General features: G+C 32.9%; 2 protein-coding genes across 2 annotated transcripts in view; both read right to left on the bottom strand.

Moving 5' to 3' along the window:
• Window positions 1–945: 945 nt before the first annotated feature.
• klf5a (Kruppel like factor 5a) lies at window positions 946–20,772 on the bottom strand. The gene is made up of 4 exons (XM_056458023.1): window positions 20,382–20,772; window positions 14,688–15,561; window positions 9,067–9,126; window positions 946–4,856 (listed from the first exon to the last, which is right to left on the bottom strand). Exons 1-4 carry the CDS (start codon window positions 20,550–20,552, stop codon window positions 4,678–4,680), a joined length of 1,284 nt encoding a protein of 427 aa, XP_056313998.1. The 5' UTR covers window positions 20,553–20,772; the 3' UTR covers window positions 946–4,677.
• Window positions 20,773–24,760: 3,988 nt separating this feature from the next.
• The window catches only part of pibf1 (progesterone immunomodulatory binding factor 1), a 61,425-nt gene continuing 60,023 nt past the window's right edge, over window positions 24,761–26,162 (bottom strand). Inside the window, exon 18 of the mRNA XM_056457999.1 lies at window positions 24,761–24,997. Coding sequence (XP_056313974.1) covers window positions 24,944–24,997 — 54 coding nt within the window. The 3' untranslated portion in view covers window positions 24,761–24,943. The remainder of the gene's footprint in view (window positions 24,998–26,162) is intronic.

Raw genomic sequence — 26,162 nt, 5'->3', positions numbered from 1 at the left:
AGATATTTGTCCGTGAAAATCCCAGTAGATCAGCAGTTTCTGAAATACTCAGACCAGCCCGTCTGGCACCAACAACCATGCCACATTTAAAGTCACTTAAATCACCTTTCTTCCCCATTCTTATGCTCAGTTTGAACTGCAGCAGATCATCCTGACCATGTCTACATTGCCGGTGAGTGTATACTATATGGCTGTGGTCTACACACAGCCAAAGAAACAATTTCGAAAGGGACAATTCCATCATCATTTACTAACTCTCATGTCACCAAAACAGTTGCAGAACAAAATATATTCTTTAATACTTTAAATTTCAATTAGCTTTTATTGTATGGACAACATTTTAAAATCTAATCAACTATCACTTGCATGTTTTATGTTTTAGTGGGCAAGATCTAAATGTGTTTCACTGGATACTGAAGCATAACACTGAGGTATTGTGTTATCGTCACTCTTATTCTTAAAGTTTGTTGACATAAAAAGGAATTCCCATTAATTTTCTTTTTCAGAGCTTGAGGGTTTGTTTGACTTGTGAAAATTGTTGCTTTACGATGTCAGCCATCAGATAAGGGACATTCAAACTTTGTGGCAAGGGTTCAAGTGATCTTTGAAACATAGTTTCTGCTTTGATGATAGTTTTATCTTTACTTCTTTGTAGTATTTTTTTCTTGGACCTTAGAAACATCAACAAATAGAAATTGGTCAACTACTTTATAGTGTCTCTAAAGGGAGTGAACAGGAACCCCAGCCTAGGTATCCACCAATGTAAACTACTAAACGTAGATTATCTGCTTTGAGGAAGGTTGATTAATTTATTTTCTGTCTATTTTAATTCGAGCAGCAGGAAATTATTGGACACACATCATGATAGTTTTGTAAATCAAGGAATCCTGGAGATTTCAACAACAATAAATAAGTGTGCAATATAGATTCACTTTGAGATAAGCATTAAAAATTATGAAGATGATTTTATTAGAATTCATTTCAATCAGTAGACAAAAAATGACAACAAATTTAGAAATATAATCTACAAAATAAAGTTTAAGTGAAATATAAAAATCCAAAATAAAATGAAAATAGTCACACAGCCAAAATCCAGAGCAACGTGATGCCCTCCTTTTCCAAAAAAAAGGCAACAAAATAAATCAAAATAATATTTACAATAAAATGTCATGATAGTATTTACATTAAGGCATTTCAATTAAGCAAAATTTGTCAAATTCCACTTCACAAAGCCAATGCAATAAATACATCGATTTTACAAGAAAGAACCAGGTAATATTTAAACCCTCTTTTAAACTTATGAAAGGCAGTCGGATTTCAGTGATGGTAACCTTAACCGTACGTTTTATTGTCTGTTTTTTTATGATCAAGAAGTTTCAGTGTGTGCTGCTGATAAAAACAAACACGAAAAGGCACTTTAAGATGAAATGTGTTCCAAAGGCATTACTTCAAAAGAACAGTCACCGTGGTCTCGTACATTCATATGAGCTTATGCATCAACGACAGTAGGAAAACAAATGTTCGGCATGCTTCTGTGTATAAAGGAGACTGTACAAATCACACAGCGGTCTAAAGCCCTTTTCCACTTCTCATTGCTTTTTCTATACCATTGTTTAATAATTCATTGAATAATTGCTGTTCAGTAGCAGCACATTATCATCCAAAGCTATAAATACTTCAGAAACTAAAAAGAGGGAATCGCAGTAGAGGCTGTGTACTTGAAACCCCGGTATGAGCAGTAACTATTCCAGTGATATATATTAAAAGTATCTATCATACATAGATATTCAGCTTTTCCAGTCTAATTCAAGTGCAAAGTAAAATAGGAGTCGTGTCTTATGCTGGGTTCAGATTATACAATATTTTTGTCTGGTTTGATGGTCACTTTATCAGATGTGGACAAAAAAAAACCCCCAACATGTCAGTTTAACTCCTTTGGCTCTACTTGCCCTGCTTCGAGCAAAATTCGAAACGTCTTGGGAGACATGGGAGGTGAACTATAATAACACTCACCCCCTAAACCCCACTTGCATCCAGGTCACGGCACCGATTTTTAATATTCAGAATTGAAACTGGATTTTTGAAATGGGAGACACGCAGATTAACAAGGATGTTTAAGACTTCAGCTGCTAGCACCAGTTGCCAGTGTGCCTCTTAAAAAGGGAATACTCGCAGTTTCTTCTAGCCGTCACACTCATCCTCATAAAACCTTACTCCCAGCTGGGTCACAACACCCTGGGTCACACAATCTTGCTCTTGATTCACCACACTCTGAGCACTATTTGAATTGCAGGTCTTAACTTTTGGCGCACTAAGAAGAGATTACACTGAGCCGGGAGTAATGTGTATCCTCAGCTCCTAGCCATTAAAAAAACAATGCAGTGTCAATGGGGGATATTACGAGACTATAACTTAAAAGGGTAATAAAGCCTGATAAATGGTTAAACTCATCTGGGTCACAGCACCAATGTAACCCCTCTAGCTTTACTCACTGCATTCGGGGCAGGATTCAAACAGACATTTTTAGGACGCGAAGTGAACGCACTAACAGCGACGTTAAAAAGGTGTATCAGTTGCTAGTACAACACTTGAGAAAGTAGTGAGTTTTGTACTTTGTACTTACACTTTTGTAAGTCATTAAAATCATTTAGCAGACCTACAATTGTACAACTTACAATAAGCAACCTAATTTGGTTCCTCTCACTCAGGGTTGATCGAGATGCGAACCAGCATGGCACGCTGTAGGTGGTAAACACACTAACAAGAATATAAACCTACTGGAGGGGTTGCATTGGTGCCATGACCCGGATGAGTTTAACCAATTATCAGGCTTAACCTCAAATGCTTGCCTTATCCAGCAGGCACAGAACGTCAACATGACGTCAGACTGTAGGACGTTACATTTTGATTAAAAATGAAAATTGGGTTGATGTCAGAACCCAACGAACGACTGACGTCAATGTCCAACATCGGACCGACATTGCATTTTGGTTACTTTCCAACATAACGTAAAAAAAAAATATATATATATATATATATCAACGTCTGATGATGTTACAGCTTGATGTTGTGTGGACATTACCACTATGATGTCTATCAGATGTTGGATTTTGGTCGCCATACCTGACAAAAAATTGTCAGTATTTGACGTCAATATGACGTTGGTTTAAGATGTTGGCTCTACGTTAGGTTTTGGGCACTTTCCAACACAAATTAAAATCAACAAAATATCAATGTCATTTCACGTCGATGTTGGACATCAAAATAACATTGACGACCTAAATCTAACCTTATATTATTGTCTAATGATGTTGTGTGTCTGATGTTGTGTGTCTGCTGGGTTAAAGGGACTCTGGTAAAGATATATCCTTTGCATCATGAAAAGCTGTATATAGAGGACATATCCATACCAAAGTCGCTTTAAGGCAGGTATTTTTACTCAGTGGCCATCTTTGAAATGCCTCTTGGGCATATAAGTGCCTATATCTTTAAATGGGGAAACATCAGACTATAGATAACTCTTTGCCAAGCTTATGACTAAATTTAATATTTGGAATCACTCATTAAACTGAACACCAAATAACTTGGTTGCTAACCATAATCATACTCTGAATAATGTTGCGCTCGATCATGCTGGCCTTCTGAAGTAATTTCTAACTTATTCCTGATGATAAATTTGACATATACACTGATGTTCTCCTCCCAAAAAACAGCAACCAATTTGTTTACAAGTTAGTGGGCTTTCAATGATTACTGCCATGTGATTTGCGTTTAAATGGCGGAGGCGAGAATTTATAAGGTGAGATCAGACAGACTGTACTTCACTTTCGTTTAGATTACAAAACCAGAAAACATTTGGTTTATTTAAAAGTAGAGATTTCAAGCTTTATGTAGATATATTTATCATCATTGCGAAGCAAGTATTTGCTGAGATTTGTAAAACCACACATCTGGAGCTCTCCCTCCTATGGAGAATTGTCAGTCAACAGCAATCGATTATTGGCTCCTTTACTAGAAGGCAGGACTTCCTTCACTACAGTGGCCAAATTGACTGTTACCTTTTTCCCCATTCAAAACTATAAAACACTATAAAGACACTTCTTGCGTACTCTATAGTGTTTATCTATACACTATTGATCAAATACAAAAATGCTAGTCTTCCCGAAGCGTTCCAGACAGTGTCAATTGTTGTCCACTGGACACACTATCAATTTTTTTCCATTGGACACCCATTTTTGTAAACGAATCACCACAACTTCAAACAGATCATGCCAAAATCAGGCTGATATTGTGTAGTCTGAACCCAGCATTAGTGCTTTGCAGATGTACAATTCCTGTGTGTTAGTTCCATTTCTTGTTCCAATCAGAGGATGAAAGTCTCAAACACAAGACAGCTTATTTGTCTTATTTATCAAGAAAGCCAAAATGAGATGAGGGTCTTAACGGAAAGTTCACGTATATAGAGAGAAAAAGGGGCATTACGATATCCAAAGGAAAGAAACTGGATTTCATAGTAATATCAAAAGTTTGTCAGTTTATAGTCGACACTCTCGACAGGTCAGAGAGAGAGAAGATTACCCTAAGTGTTATAAGGTTCGTCGTGGTGTACAGAAAGAAATAAGTCGATCACTTCAAGTGCATAATAATAAGTATGTGTGTCTGTTGGAGTTAGTGTGTCTAATTCTGATGCCTCTTCATATGCAGGGCGAGATGATCGGAGCGAGAGAAACTGCGGCTGCACACGGCGCACTGGAAGGGTTTGGCTCCGGTATGTTTCCTGAAATGACGCGTCAACTCATCGGATCGAGCGAACCGCCAATCGCAGCCTTCCCACGTGCACCGATACGGCTTCTCACCTGAACACAAAGCACAATGGACACTGGGTTTAGTCATGAATAGAACACAAAAAAAACATGCAGAGAGAAAGAACTGGTTTCTTTTCACTAATATATTAGTAATGCTAAATGAGTAATCTGTGTGGGTAGCATTTCTCTTTCTGTCATGGCTGTGGTAACCATAACAAACATATGCTGAGAGGTGTGGAGCGAGATCATAAACTTCACTTTACTCTATCTCTCAGATTAAAGTATTTCAGTATTTTGGTGGAGGCCGACAAGACTGAACTCATAGTCAGCCACAAATAGCAGCGCAATGTTTGCATTTCTAGAACTTAGGTTTAGCGTGTTTTCGAATGACGACAAGGTTATTACTTTCGCCTGAAATCAAGTCAGCTCCCTAATCCCACATGAGATCAACGTTTAAAAAAAAATTGCAATGTTGCTCGCAGGTAAAACACAAGGTTTGAAATTCAGATTGTTGATAAGTAAAATTTAATTGAAAAAAAATTTAAAAATTATTGTTTATAGTGATTTTTTTTAATTATTGAATTTTTATTATTTTAGTAAAATTATGAATTCCTTTTTTAGTTTATTTTCCTGTTATTTATATATTTTATTTTTAGTTTTTTTTAGATTTATTTTTATTTATATTATTTATTTTTATTTTTAGTTGTAATTAGTCTGGTTTTAAGCTAAATTAAATAGCAAAAATTGCAAATAATTTATTGGCAGCTGGCTGAAATATATTATATTATATTATATTATATTATATTATATTATATTATATTATATTATATTATATTATATTATATTATATTATTTTATTTTATGTTATATTATATTATATTATATTATATTATATTATATTAAATTATATAATATTATATAATATTATATTATATTATATTATATTATATTATATTATATTATATTATATTATATTATATTATATTATATTATATTATATTATTTTATGTTATATTATATTATATTGTATTATATTATATTATATTATATTATATTATATTATATTATATTATATTATTTTATTTTATGTTATATTATATTATATTATATTATATTATATTATATTATATTATATTATATTATATTATATTATATTATATTATATTATATTATATTATATTATATTATATTATTAAAACTTTAAAAGGACAATTTCCTCAAAAATGAAAAGTTTGTGATCAATTATTCATGCTCAAGTTGTTACAATTATGATTTTATGTGTGTGATCTTTATTCTATGAAACACAAACCTGATATTTTAAAAAATGAACTATTTTTGTCCATAGAATGACCTTCAATGGAATACAAAACAACTTTATATTGACTTTAATTCAATGAGCAACATCAACAACATGTGTTACTTGTAACAAAAAATGATTAAACACATTTGAATTGAATTTCTATTTTTGAGTGAACTTTCCTTTTAACGCAATGATAATGTGCATTGTAAGTGCTTTAAGCAATTCAATCATTATATGATAACTCAAAATAGCAGTACAAATGATAACAAACAGCAAACAGCTTTCATTCATCTTAGCTACACTGTAAAAATATCTGTTAATTAACATAAGGTTTCTGTATTCTGATTTACAAGTGTTTATTTAATGTTTGTAAATTGCAGTATGGAGCCTTGATCTCTGTCGACTTTTGATGTTGAAAATTTTACTAGTTTAAAAAAATGACTTTTATTGACATTGTAGTAGTTTAAAATGATATAATGCATAGGAAATAATATATATAGAAATAAGTCAATAATATACAACCAACCCAGACAATATATCACTGTAAACTATTAAAAATGTTAATAAAAACCACCTTTTTTAAACTTTTCAAGGTTAAAAGTTGTTGGTAGAAAGATCAAGGTCCCATTATGCATAAATAAAGGGTAAAAATAAAAATATGTATCAAAAAATACAGAAAACTGCTAATTTATGGATATTTTATACAGCGTGCTAGCATTTAGGTTATAGACTATATTCTATGATTATATTCTAAGAGCGATACTGCTAGTTTAGTGGTGCGAGTCTCATACAGTAGGTGTGGTGCTTAAAAACAATTAACTAGCTAAACGTCAGGGCTTGAGCTGTAACGTCTGAGAGGAGAAGCCCTGAACACAAATCCTGTAATGACTTGTTGAGTTAGAACTGTTCTGCCCGAGGCTCTTCTGCTCCTCAACAGACTGGCTGGACTGGGTTTATCTGGACAACATGTTGGGTCATTTATTTATTAATCAGACTTGTTTGAACTAGCAGGATAGTGGAAGATGGTCAATTAAAAAATACGGTTTAATGTTGTTAATAAAATAATATTAATGTTTATAAAACAGAGATAACAACTCAATCGACACTATAATCTACAAATGTTTTGAAAAGAAATGCATATTTCTATTTAGCATTTAACTGATAAAAAGGGACATTTATAATTTGACAAATAAATAAATGATGTTCTTTTAGAAGATAATAATCAGATATTTCAGAAAAAAATACATTTTTATTTATAGTACTAAGGAATGTTACTTGAGCAAATCAGTACAGAAAGATATTCATTATGTAACACTGAAGACAGGAGTAATAATGCTGAAAATTCTACTTTACCATCACATATTTAATATGCATTTTGTAATTTTTTTAAATGGTTATTTTATATTGCAATAATATTTCACAATATTACCATTTGTACTATTTTTATATTCCAGCCTCGACTTTACAGCAGTGTAATTGTTAACAAAACAAAACAAAACGTAAATGAATAAAATGAAACAAATAAATAAAACAAAATGAAAATAAAACAAAAAACAAAACATAAATAAATAAAATTAAATAAATAAAACAAAATGAAAATAAAACAAAAACAAAACATAAATAAATAAAATGAAGCAAAACAAAAAAAAACAAAACATAAAAAAATAAAATAAATGAAACAAAATAAAAAACAAAACAAAAAGAAAACAAAAAAATAAATAATTAAAACAAAATATAAAACAAAACAAAAAACATAAAAAATTAAATAAACAAAATCAAAACAAAACAAAACACATAAATAAATAAAATAAGTTTAAACAAAATACAAAACAAAACAAACTAAATAAATAAAAAAAAAACATAAATAAACCAAATAAATTAAACAAAAACAAACAAACAAACAAAACAAAACAAAACAGATCAAAACAGCCAGTGAGGGTTGAAGTAACATTAATCATAAGCCATGTTTTGGTTTTAATTCCACCTAGTTTTGTTAATAATTAATGCATGTTTTAAGTTATTCAATTATCTTAAACTATTTAATACGCCATATTTGATATATTCCAACAAAAATAACCCTAAACTACAGTAAACAGATATATTGTGTGTCTTATAAGGGATATTAAAGTATGTTGCAATATTTTATAGTGTACTTAATATAGTTTTAGATATTTTGTGTGCATTCATTGTAAGAAATCTTGTGAGCAATTTGTGTGTAGAATCTTTTGCCATGTCTACTAAATGTCATTATGAATATAAAAGTGGCACCTGTGCACTCTTAACTGTAAATCTCTCTTTGACATGTTGTTGATTCAAATACAGCAACTAATAAATCATGCCATGTCAAGTCAAGAGAGTGGGTGTTTTTATCTTATCAAATGAGCCAGTAATTAGGGCACCAAACATAAATGCATACCTGGAAAAATCGAAAATATTGATGACCTGATAAGTACAATCATTTATCAGTTTATTAGGTTGACATACCAAAGGCCGCCTTGTGGAATGTATGAATATTCCCTTGTCAGGGTCAAATGAGGTTTGTTTACTTCAATACAGACACTAAGATTGTATCAACAAATACATTTAGAAGCAACACTAAACAATGTTGCTCTTCTGACAGATATTAAAAGTGTGTTTTTTGAGAGACAGCGCAACACTGAGCAATGTTTTTTCTACTGATATTTTCAAATGTTGCCTAAAGGTCATTGAAATGTTGGACGATATTTGGATATGGAAAAAGGAAGCTGAATAGGCTGTTCCCGCATGATGTATTTGGTCATGGTTTTGCTGCAATCTCATATTAGGAAGCGACGCAGGATAGCTTTCAGGCAGCGTGCAAGAATGAACGCATGTGCATGCCAACAACGCACTTCTGCCCGGCAACATGGCAGTAACGGGCCAAAATAGGAGGCCTGCTTTATCCAGCATAAATAAAAACATTTTTAATTGGGGAACTCTTACCAGTGTGTGTCCTCAAGTGAGCTTTCAGGTGGGACGACTTGGTGTAAACTTTCTTGCAACCTAAAAAAATATAATAATAATAGTAACAGTTAGGGTGAATATTTATAAATCATTCATTATAGAAAGTTGATAGCAAAAATGAACTACAAATTTATAAAACAGTATGATGACAAAGTATTTAAATCTTTTTTAATTAATATTATTGACAAAGGTTTTTTATTTTTTACTTTTAAGATGCAAATATCAAGAGACTGTTGTTAAATCATATAAATAATGAAAGGAAATATACACTACTAACAATTTTTGTAAATTACACAGTATTTAACTGTAAATGTAAACTGTATATTACTGTAGGACAGTTATGCAGTATGTTACTGTATTTTAAACTGGCATTGTGGAAATTACTGCATATTTTACAGTGTATATATATATATATATAGTTAAAATCAGAACTATTAAACCCCTATCGTGTTTTTTTCCCCTTTTTTAAATATTTCCCAAATGATGTTTACAGAGCAAGGAAATTTTCACAGTATGTCTGATAATATTTTTTCTTCTGGAGAAAGTCTTATTTGTTTTATTTTGGCTAGAATAAAAGTAGTTTTTAAAACCATTTTAAGGTCAAAGTTATTAGCCCCTTTAAGCTATTTATTTTTCAATTGTCTACAGAACAAACCATCGTTATACAATAACTTGCCTGATTACCCTATCCTGCCTAGTTAACCAAATTAACCTAGTTAAGCCTTTAAATGTCACTTTAAGTGTCTTAAAAATATCTAGTAAAATATTATTTACTGTCATCATGGAAAAGATAAAATAAGTCAGTTATTAGAAATGAGTTATTAAAACTATTATGTGTAGAAATGTGTTGAAAAAAATCTTCTCTCCATTAAACAGAAATTGGGGAAAAAAATAAACGGGGGGTCTAATAATTCAGGGGGTTTAATAATTCTGATTTCAACTGTATATACAGTATACACACAGTTCTGTATATACAATACAAATACATATAAAAAATACATATACAGCAACATAAACGGTACTGCAAATGTAAATTCAGTATTATTGCTGCAATCGATTTATAGTAAGTTACTGGTGAACTGCTGCCAGTATGTTACTGTAGATTCTACTGGATATTGTTAACAGCGTGTATAATTAAATATTAATCCATTTTGTAATTTAAAAAAAGATTACGTTTGCAAATTTATGCATTTTTTTACATATGTGAAAAATACTGATTAAAAAAACGCACACTTTAATTGAAAAGAATTTTAAACAAAAATGTAATTATGTGTGGCACATACAATGACATGGGTGGTTTGATGTATTTTGTTGAGAGTCTATTGACAAAAAAAGTTGACAAACAATAAAAAAAAAAATTGAAAAACTGACTCAATTAAAACTACAATTATTATACATGTTGCATAAACAGCGTTTAAGCAGTGTTCAATATTTTCAAAGATCAGAAGAAGTGCTAAAATTAAAAAATGCTCAATTAAATGAATCAAAACATTATTGTTTTTTTAAATCAATTAAATTAATCTTTGAGACAAAATTACTGAAGCTACTGCAATAAATACAGCACATGGTTTCCGCTAAATTCATTCTTCCATGGCGGGGCGCCACGGCTACATTACAGCTTCTCATTCAACACATTCAGTCGTGTTTTTTTTTAATAGCGGGTGATAATCGCACCAAAGCGTATTAAAAGTAAGGGAATTATAACAGCGCGAACTTTTCTCTAACAGTAGTAGTGCTGTGCGTTATTTGTTACCTTTTAAGGTTACATGCTGACTGACAGACAGGTGCGTGATGCGTGAGGCCAGCTAACACGAACTATTGCTATTTCACTTCACTTCAGGAAGCATTAATACCGCTCTGTAGGTCTATTGGACGTTTGGAGATATTCATAAAAATCCCTTGCAAATCAAATAAATGTTGGAGACATGTTACATAAACGCACTAAATCGCACTTCAGCAGCGTTTATTTGAGAGCGCAAAAGAACATCTGCGCTTGAGCAGCGTATATTTGAGGGGGCGTGCAAGAAATTTTGTGCATGAGCAGAGGAAATCGGCGCGCAAGCAAAGAGATTCGCATACTCGTAGGCTATTACATAATGCGAATGCGATCTTGTAATATGACGCTCACAACATTTGTCATTGAAATTACGCCACAGGTAGTTGGTAGATCTGTGTAAAAAAGGCCTGCCGCCACAGCTGGAAAAAATCCTAGTGGAAACACTGCAGCATATATAAGTACACCTCACAAATCTCATATTTTAAACTCATATTTTTAATAGGAAGCTATACAATATTATATTTGGGCATATACATTTAATCAGTCAGTACTGAAGCCAAATCTGGAGCTTATCTAACAAAATAACGTACAACAACGGTCAAAATCCAGTACGCCCAAATGTATATGTTATAGAAAAATATTAAATACAAATTTTAAAAAAAGAGGAAAAAAAATCAAGCACTCAAAAAAGATTGTTTTTTACTTGTTCAAACTACTTAATTAAAAAGAACTAAAACAACACAATTCTTGAAATTTCATTGGGACACCTTAATTTTTTTATGTTCAATCCACATAAATTTGTTTAAAGTGTTAAGTTAACTTAACCGATTTGTGTTGGGACAACATGAATGAATTTTGTGGAACCCTGCATTTTTTACAGTGAGGGAAGCAAAAACATTGAAAAAAATAGTTAAAATTTGTAGGTTGTAATTTTTTTTATTTAATTGTTTGTTTATCTTTCTATTTCTAAACATGTTTGGTGACTAAAATATTATTTGAATAAATATATCTGTTTAATAAATCTGTTTTGTTTAAATGCACTAAAATACATTGCCTATATTGACTGAGAAATGGATAAAAATACTCATTTTCAAAGTGGGGTGTACTCAATTATGCTGTGCACTGTCAATAAATAAATAAATAAATTCAGTTTCAAATTGTAAAAAAAGACATCTAATGCATAAACAGAATGACACAAAATGGTTCTGTTCTCTCATCACCACAGTCACAAATAAGAGCATCCTGTTCTTCGGTTTCAGTGCGCTTTCCTTTTTTTCCAATTAAGAATCTAAAGGCCATCTGATGTTGTTAGCTGTAAAACCCCACTCAGTGAAGTAAAGCAGTGATGGGTTCTTAATTGCGAAGCTCGTCGGTTCAGACATGCAGCTTCTCAGCGTAAATGCACTATTAATGGCACTGTGAGGCCTGTCTGTTTTACAATTTGCCCAGTCAATTTGATGCAACAGGATTCAATAACAATCAGTCTGACGTCAACTCTTTGCCATTCATTTGGAGCACTGGTTAAAAGGTTTTGGCCGGCTGTGAATTATTTAACAGTGGATTCAAGCGAGTAAGAAATCACAGGACGAAGCAACAAAGTGCTCCAGAAAACAACAACATCTTGCAAATTCGACAATTATTTCTTGCAATTTTTGCCACTGTTAGTTTATATTTGTTTGATGATTAACTGAAAAACAGGAGACCAAGCACTCTCAAAAGTTAATAGGGGCTTTGGGCAGAAATTATATGAAAAGAAATGAAAATAGTAAAATAAGAAATCTAAGATAAGAGGGCACAACAAAACTATTAATAATTCAATTGTTGAAAAATGTAATAATAAAAAAAAACTATGAAAAGTGTCAGATTTGGTCAAGATTTGTTCATTTGTTTTTAGTTTATTGTAAAGTGTTGGGCTGTGCGATTTGGGGAAAATATCTAATTATTATTTTTTTTAACAGATATAGCGATTTCCAGTTGACTCGCGATTTAATTTTGTAGTCAAGCTTCAGCTCAGTATTCTTTATTGTAGCTTCTTACTGCTAAAATGCAGTGAGTGTTGGTTAATAAAAGAAACTGAAAAGATATTAAATAACTTTACCTTTTATTCAAATTTGTTTAGAAATATTCTGAAATTAAACACTCATTTTTCTATAGAGCAAACAATAGTGAGTTATGGCGTTAGTTATCTCCTGGCAACAATTCTGCGACAGATCTTACAAATGACCTGTTTTTGTTCGGTGTCTGTGACTGAAACTAAAATAATCTTATATTACCAACATGCTGTTTTTCTTTGATATGAATTCGTCTTTTAATGCATTTGAAGTGGCAGACGGCACCATCCCACTTGTCCGCACGTTCCTGTTTCTTTGTTCTATTGTGGGCTTTCTTTATAGTTCGGTTGCGCAATTCTGATTGGACAGAACGAAAGTGTTTTGTAAGACTCAATTGGCTAGTAAGACTATCACACATAGACGGCAGTCACACATTTGCTCTGGGTGGGGGAAATTAAATAATGCATATATATTCATTGCCTCATGCGATTAGCTAACCGCAACGTTTCAAATCACGATTGCGATTCAATTTCGATTAATCGCACAGCCCTAATCACAAACAATCACATGTGTTTCTGTTGAGTTCATGAATACAGTGGCATTTAGATTAGTCGCTATTGAAAAGATTTGTTGGTTTACATGGTGTTCTTACATGTGATTTTATATGTAATGATACAAACAAATATATTTGTTTATGATTTCTATACTTTATATATAGGCTGCTTTAAACTATGCAACTATTTTAAAATTAATTCATACATCTATAATTTATAGGAAAAATTGTATTGCATCCTGACTTATTTAAGTAACTGGATACATTTACATACAGTTAAAGAAAAAATGATGGTGCCTTCTGTGAAATTCTTTTTCTTTTTCAAATATTTTTCAAGGACTATTTAACAGAGAAAATATTTTTCCAACACATTTTTAAACAATAGTTTCAATAACTAGTTTATTTTGTCCTTGTCATGATGATAGTGCATAGTATGTTAAATGTTATTTTACAGCATACTAATATTCAGCTTAATGTGTAATTTAATTAGTCTAATTTGGTAAACTTGTCAAGTCATTGGATAATGGTTTGTTTTGTAGCCGAAATTCTTAAGGGGGTTAATAAATTGACTTTAACCCAGATTAAAAGTGAGACTTAAATTAAGCCTCACTAAAAGAAATAAGAATTCCTCTAGAAAAATAATAATAATAATAAAGTCACATGGAAAATATTTGAAAAAGAATAAATAATTCACAGGCGGCCTAATCATTTTGTCTTCAACTGTAAGTCCTTTTTTAATAATAATAATATTTTTCACCTTTATTATGATAGGATAGTAGAGATTTCAGACAGGAAAGCGTTGGGAGCAGAGAGAGGGGAAGGATCGGCAAAGGACCTCGAGAGGGGAATCAAACTCGGGTCGCCGTGAGCATGTCAGTGCTATATGTCAGTGCACAGTACCACTAGGCTATTGGCGCTGACGACTGCAAGTACATTTAACAAGATTATTAGTAAACAAGTGCATTGTTTAGGGAATATTTTTACAGGGATAAATTTGCAAAAGTTGATTTCTGACCTTGGGAAGTAATAAAATGAAAATAGTCTTCAATGTAACACATTGTATGTGCACTTATTGATAATCAGAGGATATCAATTCTGCAAGGGGACAAATTCTTGAACTAAAACTGGAAAATTTTATCTGTAAAAACCATTAAAAACAATTAAGATACTTTTGTTCTCTTAATTCTATCAGCTGAAACGTTGAGTGTATTGTCTTTACCTGGAAAATCACAGTGATGTATCCGTCTTTTCTCAAGATCTGGATTTGTCCTGCGGTTGTACCGGACAGGCATGGACCCAGTGGTTGTGGGGGGTCGTGTGGAGGCGGGTGTGGGGTGACTGGGTGCGTGGACAGCCATTTTGGAGGCGATAGTGGCAGCGTAAGATGGTGGCGGTGTCAGATTGTGAAGCAGTTCCTTCTGTCTGTCAGGACTGCCCGGTTCTGAAGTGGGAGGTGAAGGGGGCAGATATGTCATTTTGAGCTGCGAGTGAGCCTGATCCTGAGGATGAACAAAGTGACCGTGGCTGAGAGGGTACCCAGGGGCCGCCATGCCACAGTATGATTTGGCAGCAGTCTGTTGGGCAGCTAAGTGCAGGTTGTGGAAAGTAGGCATCTGTGAGTGAGCGTGAGGGTTAGTTGGATCAGGGACGTCCAGCTCTGAGTTGAGGAGCTGGAAGAGCGGCCCATCCTGCGGGATGTCAAAGCCTTGCATCTCCTGCTTAACAAAAACCCCAGTGCTATCATCCACAGCGTCCATTCCGGAGCCTGAAGTGGAGTTAAAGATGCTGGTGAAATCTGGCAGTGCGGACGGAGCAGGGCCGCTTGAGCTCACGGCACACTCAGGATGAGAAAATGATGCTGTTACAGGCTCAGTTTTGACCTGGTTGGAGACAGAATGCCGTGCCGGCCGACACAGACCTGTTCTTAGATAGGCAATGTCAGGCAGGTAGACATTCATATTGATGCTGTAGGGGGGTCCATGGTCATCCCCGAAAAACTGGTCCATTGTGGAGACGCTCTCTCGTCTTGACTTCTTTGGGTCAGGGAGAACCACAGGTTGTGGAGACAGATATTTATCCATCTCTAGTTTAGCCTGGAGAAAGCAAAAGAGAGGCACTAAATGGTAAATGCAGTTGTAAAAGCCATTAAAGGCCAACAAGATAAACAGGTTTTAGAATAATAACTGCTGGAATATTGCATACGCTGCCTCTGTCAGCAAAGCTGGCAGGATCTCCAGGGATTGCTTGTGTTGGCTGAGCACAAACGCAGTACACATAAAATTTGAGAAAAGCTTGCAAGAATGCAAATATTCACTTACTGTTACAACAATGAGCAGCCTGCTTGCTCAGCTAAGCTCACTTGACTTTGAGTAAAAGTATATAAACTAGTGAATACAGTAAATCAGCTTACATTATAAATATATTTGCATAATAATAAAAAGACTGTTCAATTTTGCATTTATTTCCTTGTAACTTACGTCATAAGGGATTCTTTTAATAGAAATATCCCTCATTTGAGGAAACAAACACATCAGAGCAGGTACAACAAAAAATATTTAGATGAACTCATTTATCATTAACAGATGACACACTGTGGACTAGTTGTAATCTTAAAGTAACGATTTTTTAAACTACAGTTGAAGTCAGAATTATTAGCCCACTTGTTTATTTTTTTTTCCCAATTTCTGTTTAACAGAGAGAAGATTTTTTTCAACACATTTCTAAACATAATAGTTTTAATAACTCATTTCTAATGACTGATTTATTTTATCTTTGCCATGATGACAGTAAATAATATTTTACTAGATATTTTTCAAGACACTAAGATACAGCTTAAAGTGACATTTAAAGGCTTAACTAGGTTAATTAGGTTAACTAGGCAGGTTAGGGTACTTAGGCAAGTTATCGCGTAACGATGGTTTGTTCTGTAGACTATCAAAAAAAATATATATATATAGCTTAAAGGGGCTAATAATTTTGACCTTAAAATGGTTTTAAAAAAAATAAAAACTGCTTTTATTCTAGCCAAAATAAAACTTTCTCCAGAAGAAAAAAATATTATCAGGCATACTGTGAAAATTTCCTTGCTCTGTTAAACATCATTTGGAAGTATTTAAAAAAAGAAGAAAAAAAATCAAAGGGGGGGCTAATAATTCTGACTTCAACTGTTTATTATGTGTGCTGGTAATGACTGCTATATCAATGAAAGAAAATGAAAGACACACTGGACTTGCTAACACAAGCAAGTAGTCATTTAACCTTGAACGTATAATAACAACATGAGACTTAAATATCTTTGATAACAGGATTACCAATCTGTCAATTTAAGAGGAAAGACTGTTGAAGCAGGACAAAATATCTACCGATACACTGATTTATCGGTCAGGCTGAGCAATATTTCCTTTCTTCTCAATCTGTGACACTTTGGAAAAAATTGAAATCTTGATTGACAATTCTTTAGCTGTTATGTGGGAAGGTAATGGTGCTACGGTCAAGGGAGAAGTGGGATAAAACAGAACTTTCAAAACTAGCTTGTAGTCAATCAACCTTGAACGTATAAGAGTAATTCTATGCAAATGTCAACCTTATCATGAAAAAAAAAAATAGGTTTTTCACCAAAATATGGAAACTGTTAAGTTTTTTGTTGTGTAAGCAAGATTTAACAGTACTTTAGAAATACTTCAAAAATGTTTCTGTCAATGTTTTCAAACTATTATATTTGATTTACCAAAGTCGCACAAGTGACAACTTCATAGCAGTCACATACACAAGAACACTTTTTCCTCATAAATGCAAAGATTTTAAATAAAATAAAATCAATCATTTTTGTTCTATAGTGAACCAACTCTTATCCTTTCGATTATCATTATTTCTTTTGGGTTGTGCTGTTTAATTCACAGAATTTCTACAAAGTATGTTGTATACTATAAACTCGTAGATTTTTTTTGGTCATATCAATAACACATGTTTATTTTCCTCATTTAAAGTACATAACATGTTTACAGATTGATTTTTTTTCTGGTCCCATAACTCTGTGGTCAGTTGTTCTGGAAAATATAAACAAAAGTTTCAATATAATGTTAACATGTATTTTCTATGTGAATATATGTTTTGAGTTTTTCCTGCAAATGTCACATAATGCTGGAATAGCTCATAAATATAATTAATTATATTAAAGGACATTCTAAATTCATATGATTATATCTGATCAGGTAAACATTATCTAGTAATACACAATTTTGTCATCTACGCTACAAAATTGGCTGATACTTGGCCATTTTAATGTATCTGATGTCAAATGTTTGATTATTAACAGAAAAGTTTCGTTTTTTTGACAGACTATGAATCATATTGATTAATAATAATTGTGTGTGTGTAGCTATGTGGGTGTGAATTATGAACATATTGCACAAAAGATATGTTCATCTCCTTTCCTGCAATTATATCATATTAACTGTTTGAATAACCACAAAAATGTTAGCGTTTATTACTTATTATTAGATAAGGTTAATTCAAACACTGACAAAATTAGAAAAGAGTGGGAGAAGGAGCTTAATACAGAGAAATCAGATGAGTCATGGGAAGATTATCTTTCCAAAAAGTCATGATTGTTTTATCAACGCGAGAAACAGACTGATTCAATTAAAATTTATCCACAGACTTCAATATTCAAAAGTAAAATTACATAAGATTTTCCCAAATGTATCCTTATTGTGCAATATATGTAAACCCTTTGAAGGTACATTGACTTACTCATTCTGGTCATGCCATAAAAATTGTTCATTTTGGCAGAACGTTGTTAATTTTATATCTGAAGTATAGGATTAATCTGTCACCAGAGCCAAAATTGGGCAGTTTTGGAGTCACCTCAGAAATAGGAGATAAATATATATCATAGGCAGTATCTTTATGTATGATTTTAGCAATGAAAATTATTTTACAAAATTGGAAGTCAGATTACATGCCTGTCCTTGAAACCTGGATTAGGATCTTAAATTATGTGTTGCCCATGGAAGAAATGCGATGTGGGATGGCAAACAAACAAAACATATATTTTTTTAATCTGGAACCCAATTATGTTTTAAATCAGTAATGCTGACTTGTAACTCATTATAGATGGGATTGGTTTGGCATATGTCAAGTTGTAGAGCCTACACATTTCTCTGTAAATTATTCATTTTTTATATTTAATTCAAAAATTTTTCTCTTATGCTTTCTGGACGATATTGTATTATGTTGTGTCCGACTGTCTGTGTATTGTGAAATGGCCTTTGTGGTTTTTTTTTGTTGTTCTGTTTATGTTATAGTTTATTTTATTATGCTAAAAACAATACAAAGATATAAATGTTTTAAAAATGTTAGCATTGAACTTTATATTTGCAAGAAGATACGAAACCTAAACCAGGACTTGTTTTAACTCCTGATTTTTGACCCTGTAAACACAGAGAGCGTGAAGTGTCTGTATGGAGCAGTCAGAGGTAAAGCATTTATCGAGTCTTCTTCAATATGCCTCTGCTACATTCCGCCTCAGACTGTAAAACAGCGCTCATACCACAAGCTGAAAACAGACTTTGCTGACAGGTGGAAAGCATGCTGGAGAGATTGCTCAGCCTTTCCAAATAAATGCCATCCAATTATCATAAAACCGTAATCAGCAGAAAAGAATAAATCAAGACTCATTCATTACTCCCTACTGAGGGTAACGTCGACTGGAGGAATAAACATGAGGCAAAATAAAAACACTCATGACACACATCTACATACACACATTCTGAATGCCAGAGCTCTTTAAGTGCTCTTTACGCGGCTGCTACGCATAGCTATTTCTGGATTTAGATCTTCCAGCTGTTCGCCCGACATGTATCTCTTTCACAAGTTTTCAGATTGAGGCTCGGAGTTGCTGGGAAGTTTCAGTTCGGAGCGCGAGAGAAGCGCGCGTGGGTGCGGAGGGGGAGTCAGTTGTTGACGGTCCGGTAGCCAAGAAACCAACTGCAAGCAACTGACAGGAGTCTGTGCGCTACCCGACCCAGCCCAGACTCCCCTGCCTTACAGCTACGGGGAAATCCCAAAACATCACAGAATTCTTGGTTCTTAACACGGAATTCTTAAGCGGGGGACGCTTTGGAGTTAAGATATTGAACGATGATGACTTTTCACAGTAGCTATTTGTGAGGTAGGCTACGAGCGACGCTAATGACTCTTATGGTAATGATTTTTAAAAAGAATTTTAAGAACCTTGCACTGAAATTCCCAACATAATAATACCAAAAACGTACACTTTCATATAACATTTAGAAAGCCTACATATAATATAACAACGCGGATCATGATTTGACAGCAGTCTTAAATTAAGAACTTCCTAACCTGTTGTCAAATAAATATATAAACACCCATCTCACTGTAAGTAAAAGGTTACATATTCTAATATAAATAGTCGTAGTAATAATAATATTTTTTATGCGTTAACAATTAGCATACAATGCAGACTTTAATGGTCAATTGTAAATAAAGAGTAAAGTTTTTTTTTAATCTCCATAATGGACAAGATCACATTTTATTTTTAAATATCTGAAAACCGAAGAATTCAGCTATAGGCCTGTTTTAAGCGAATTAATAATGCAAAAAAATTGTTTTATTTTTAATGCATTCATAAAAAGATAATAGGCTAAACTGTTTTTAAATCTGGAAAACTATGCAAAATTATTTTACGCAACAGAATAGTTCCTCAAATAAGAATCGCACACTGCGAGCGCATTTCACGGGGCATGATGCTGATGGGACTGCAGGCGTGCAGCATGGCCCGCATCATCTACAACGGCCCTCCTTTCACTCGTTGATATGAGCTTTATTTGATCGAGGCATTCAATAATATCCACTGTCTTGAGCACAATGAAAAGGCAAAACTCCAAATTACCTGAGAGTAGTCGTTGGATAAGCCCCTTTCCGTGTCAGGATTCTTGTGTTCAAAGCAAAACAGAGAGGAGTCCTCCTGAAAGCCGTCGGACAGCGAGGGTTTGAGAAGCGAGAGAAAGTCATCTTGTCCCGGTGCGAGCGCAGCGCTCATGGTAAGAAGCGTAGCGGCCATAAACCCGAGGATGTGACCGAAAGGGCGTCCGCAAGATGTGTTTTGATAGACGTTGAGGAAGGGGTGGTGAGTGTATGGTGCATGGAATGACACCCGTGCGTGAATGTGCGCGCGCTTTCGGTATAATGTCCCGTTTTGCCACACTCCGTTCCTGGAGCTCCAGGATTTATGAAGATTCAGCGAAAGGGCGGAGTCAGCGACTGAGAAAGTGAGGCGGCTACACCTTTACTACTGCTGTTACTGTAACAGAGAAACAAGCCCGTCAAAACAGAGAGCCCGAGTTAAATACGTCCAGCCCTCAGTACCTCCCTTACTATCTGGAAAATGACGGCAGTGCAGAAAAGGCTGTTTAACAAAAACACACTGACTGAATTGCAGAAAAACGAGTGCGCGTTATTTTTATTGAACAACTCAAAGCTCATTTGGTGTTGAAAACATTGTATTTTTTTATTAGATCGTTTAATAAGTTTTATTATTGGTAAAAGTTAATCAAAACAACTAACACAAGCTAATTGAGAAGACTACTAAGACAAGTAGTAAAACCAGTTCTTATTCACAGATGCCTGATTCCTGAACAACATGACTCTTGTCAGTCGATCAGGTCCTTTTAAAGTCATTATGAAATCGAAATTAACAGCACACTCTAAAAATGCTATAGGCTGTCCTAACAAAGTTTGGACAAAAATAAACACACCCAATGCTACTTTAAAAATAAATAAATAAATAAATAAATAAATGAAACACTCTTTTTTTAAACCCAGTATTGTGTGTGTTCATATTTGATCCAATAGTTACAATCCAATACTTTTAGAGTTCAGTTTGTTAGCTCATAAAGCTTTTCTTGAGGAGAAAAATGAATCAGTGTAAAGCTTTTTATTTTTTATTTTTTTGTCTTGAAGTGTCCCAAATAGCATTATACTATGCACTTATGCACTACATCGGCTATTCAGCTGTCTCCAGGAATTTTATTAGAATTTTTGGTCTTTCATCATGAGAGTCTGAAATCCCTGCCTACTCCAATACACATTTAAATCTGTGACAACATAATTGATGCGTCTAATGTCTAATGTTAAACACTTTTGGTTTTCACTTTGGTTTATGGTATTTATTCCAGGTATATTTAGACTTTTTGAAAATTCTCAGTGTGAAAAATCTACTTGCAATACTTATAATTAAAAACATAATAGGATAGGAAATACATATGCAAATTGGGACTTTTTTTTTTTTTTACAGTTCAGCTCTGGAATGGCATTCCTTCTATGAAGAAGTCAGTTTGAAGACTTGAAAAGAATATCATTAAGCACTCTTCTTTAAAGCATCAAATAAAACCACACCTTCTATTCAATATTTAGCAGAATTTAAACACGCTGTAGCCTTCAGAAACCCTTGTTATTAGAGACACCAGAGGCCAACAAGTAAACTGCATCCAGCAAATAGTTACTAGTGTTTGTGCGCAATTTAATGTCATGGTATACTGTCTCAGCAATGTGGTTTTCATTCAAACCATTTTAGTTCAATCAAAGCCAATTAACACTGCACTAACAGACGCAGACATTCACAAGATTAGAGCAGGTCACTTATCAAACATTCTATGCTTTGTTCTAAATGACATTCTGTCTTTCACCGATTGAATCATGAAAACAAGCTCCAATATAAGTCTTTTAACATATATTGGAGCTGGATTTCACTCATTCATTTGACTGAATGCTTGTTGGCTGAATGTACAATGTTCCAACAAAACCCAATGTGTCAGATGTTTCCAATAGTATCTGGATGCACACTTGGATTTGCAAGCGGAGACTGCAAATCTCTGACTTGCAATGTCAGACACAATGCACTTAATGGAGCTAGTGACGTCACTGTGAGGGGTAGGGTCAAGCATGGGGTATTAAAAAGCAATGTATGCAGCTCACCTTGCAACTACAAGTCTGCATCCAGACCCCTATTGATCTTTCCCTTTTTCCACTTTCATAATGGTGGAGATGTTTTTAGGAGTGAGCACAAATAGGCCACCATATCACATTTTTGATTTTCTTGGAAAAAAATAGTCGTAGGTTTCGTGGAGGTTGAGAGAAGGTCTCTTTTTTTACATTTCATTTTCAGCCATGTACATACTTGAAAAAAAAATACAACATAATTTGTAAATATGGCCCTTTAAAGTGTGCACAGTGTGGTCAGGGTCTGATTCTGGGCCAGAATTGCAAATCAAAAATTGAATTACTCACTGGATTTATGAATCACTGCCTCAATACATGACACAAATATTATGTTGCTGTACTCAAGGCTTTAGAGCCTGTAAGTTGACATGTAGTTAAATTAGGAAATTAGGTTAGATAGATCAGTACTGAAGCCAAATCTGGAGCTTATCTAACAAAATAACTTACGATAACGGTCCAAAAACTAGTACACCCAGATTTATGTTAAAGAAAAATATTAAATACAATTTAAAAAAAAGTTAAAAAAAAATGTAAATATTTAGTTACAATTTTTTAGGTTGTATGTTTTTTTTTTTGCAATAATTTGCTTGAATTTATTTGCATAATCTTAGAATTTCTAAATAGGTTTGGTGACTAAAATATTATTTTAATAAATATATCTAAATACATTGTCTATATTCACTGAAAATTGATAAAAATATTAAATTATGCTGAGCACTGTGTATATACACAGTTGACGTCAAAATTATTAGCGCCCCTGTTTATTTTTTTTCCCCAATTTCTATTTAACAGTAAGAACATTTTTTCAACACATTTCTACACATAATAGTTTTAATAACTCACTTCTAATAACTGATTTATTTTATCTTTGCCATGATGACTAAATAATATGTGACTAGTGACATTTAAAGGCTTAACTAGGTTAATTAGGTTAACTAGGCAGGTTAGGGTAATTAGGCAAGTTATTGTATAACGATGGTTTGTTCTGTAGGCTATCGGAAAAAAATGTGCTTAAAGGGGCTAATAATTTTGACCTTAAAATGGATTTTGAAAAATTAAAAACTGCTTTTATTCTAGCCGAAATAAAACAAATAAGACTTTATATATATATATATATATATATATATATATATATATATATATATATATATATATATATATATATATATATATATATATGAATTTTTTTTCTTTTTTAAATATTTCCTAAATGATGTTTAATAGAGCAAGGAATTTTTCACAGTATGTCTGATAATATTTTGTTCTTCTGGAGAAAGTCTTATTTGTTCTTTTTTCGGCTAGTTTTAAATTTTTTTAAATCCATAATCCAATAAAAAATTAATATTCTCAATTAGCAGTTACATATGTATTTGTAATTGTACTTAAAGGTTTTGGAATTATTTTGGAATAAATAAAAATGAAACCAATTTAGATGAGTTTAATCTGAATAAATTGATGTGATAAATATTTTCTTGGAAGCAAGCTGAAACTTTTTTTTTTATCACTTGAGCAGCTATAAGAAGGTGTATATACGCATGTACATATTGTAATAAAAAAAGAAAGAAAACAAAACAAATTAACTATGTTCTCACATTTCCCCACATGTAAAAGTTTCCCCCTTTAAAAGTTTCAACATATTTTCCATATAGTGTATTTTTGAACTTTATTTTTTTTTTAAATGAAATGATCTTGCTTGGCATCTGATTCTTGAACAGCTTTTGCAACATGATTCTCATCCCTATAACACCCGTTCCTGAGGATTTTTGAGTGCATGGCAGCACGTCTGCTCTCAACGCTCTCACATCTGCTGGTTTACAATGCTGAGAAACAAAGCTTATTTACAAACTTGATTTCCATCATGATGATAAATGTTTACCAACAATTCAAATGTTAAAAAATAAAAATACATTTTAAAAGTCAAATATCCACTTTAAGCAAACAGGATCAATGAATTGGATCAATAGTATGCAGCTCAATGCTAGCGTTCTTGCTGGACATTTGAGCCGGTAGTGTGTAACATTAAGATGACACAAATAAGCGTGCAATGCGGCTGCAATGATTAAGGTATGCACAAGCTTCTCTATTTTTACCAACAGCGTGTCTCACGTCTTACAAATCAAAAAGGAAGGATACAGATCTCATTACCATCAAATGATGCGTTCAGATATTCAGACTGTATATTCAGAAACTGCAGCTTAATTTGGCCAAAAAACGTTTAATAATAATAATTAAAAAAATAATAATTAAAAAAATAACAGCATGTTCACACGCTTATCTGAACTAGATAAAATGATTTATTACCATTAAAAGGAAATTCATAGTTTGAGGTTCACATTCTTCATAGCCACACATCAAACCTGTGCAACTCGTTATGTAATGGATCTTCAACAGACTTTCATTTGTGATTGCATGACATGGAGCATCCTAAAACTCTCAAACAAGTTCAACAAGTCTCTACTTGGTTTTCCGTTTGACTTTTCTATACCATTCTGGAACTTCTTTTTTAGTCTGTTAAAAGAAGAAGAAAAAAAGTGTGTTAAATATCATTGACCTGTGTTTTGGCCCATGATGTTTATTGTGAATAATGGGATTAATTTCTAACTACTAAATTTTCTAACTTACTAACTAAAAACCGTTAGAAAAGTGACTTAAAAACACTTTTTTCTAACAGTTAATCCATCAAATTTTAAAAGTCAACTTAATAGAATTAATAAATTACTTTCATCAGACCATGAATAACCTCAAGAATTTTCACAGCAATTTTATGAAAATATATTGAATATCACTGTGCTGTAGGCAATACAAAGCTAATGTCGTGTTAAAATACCAAGTGACATTATTATTATTATTATGACAGATAATATAAAAACAATGTCAAATGCTTCTCACTCAGTTTTCAGTATGTATATGGATTATTCATAACACAATCTTATTATTACACTGTAAAACCCAGTAAGTTATGGTAACTCAAACCATTTGAGGAAACCGATTGCAATAAGTTAAAAACTAATTCCAATGAATACTGTGAACTTAATCCATTTGAGTAAATGAAACAACGTGAGCACAGTAAAACCCAATAAATGAAGAGAACTCAAACTAACTGAGTACTGCACAACCCAATAAGTTAAGGCAACTCAGAGCGTTTGAGGAAACCGATTGCAACAAACCATTTGGGTAAAAAAACTAATCTATATGAGTACTGTGAACTTACTTCATTTAAGTTGAAGTAATGAGGTATTTAATATAGTCATTACCTTCAACACCGATTTCAAAACTCTTTTCAAATGAGTAGAATTAACTTTCAGTATATTTTGAGTTAACTACACTCTTTTCATTTGATAAAGTTGACTGTTGGGTTTTACAGTGTAGTGTTTTTTCCCCAGTTCTTTGCAAATGTAACTACAAAACCTTTAAAAGTCAAGCCACAACTAAATATCTATAAGATATTTAGTTTATTTACATATCTTTGAAATATTTAGATATTTTAGTTTATTGTTTTGTCAACAGTTCAAACATTTATTTTTCCTATTGAGTCCACTAGGGTCACACTTTATTTTATTATACAATTCTCGCTATCAATAAACCATTAATTATTACTTTTCCCTCAATAAACTCCAAATTTGCTGCTTTTCAACAGCTATCAAAGGTAATTTGTAGGTTTAAGAATTGGGTA

Source organism: Danio aesculapii, chromosome 1, assembly GCF_903798145.1.
Source record: "Danio aesculapii chromosome 1, fDanAes4.1, whole genome shotgun sequence".
Classification (NCBI taxonomy): domain Eukaryota; kingdom Metazoa; phylum Chordata; class Actinopteri; order Cypriniformes; family Danionidae; genus Danio; species Danio aesculapii.
The sequence above is the reverse complement of the archived record's forward strand: the minus strand, read 5'-3'. Positions and strand labels throughout refer to the sequence as shown.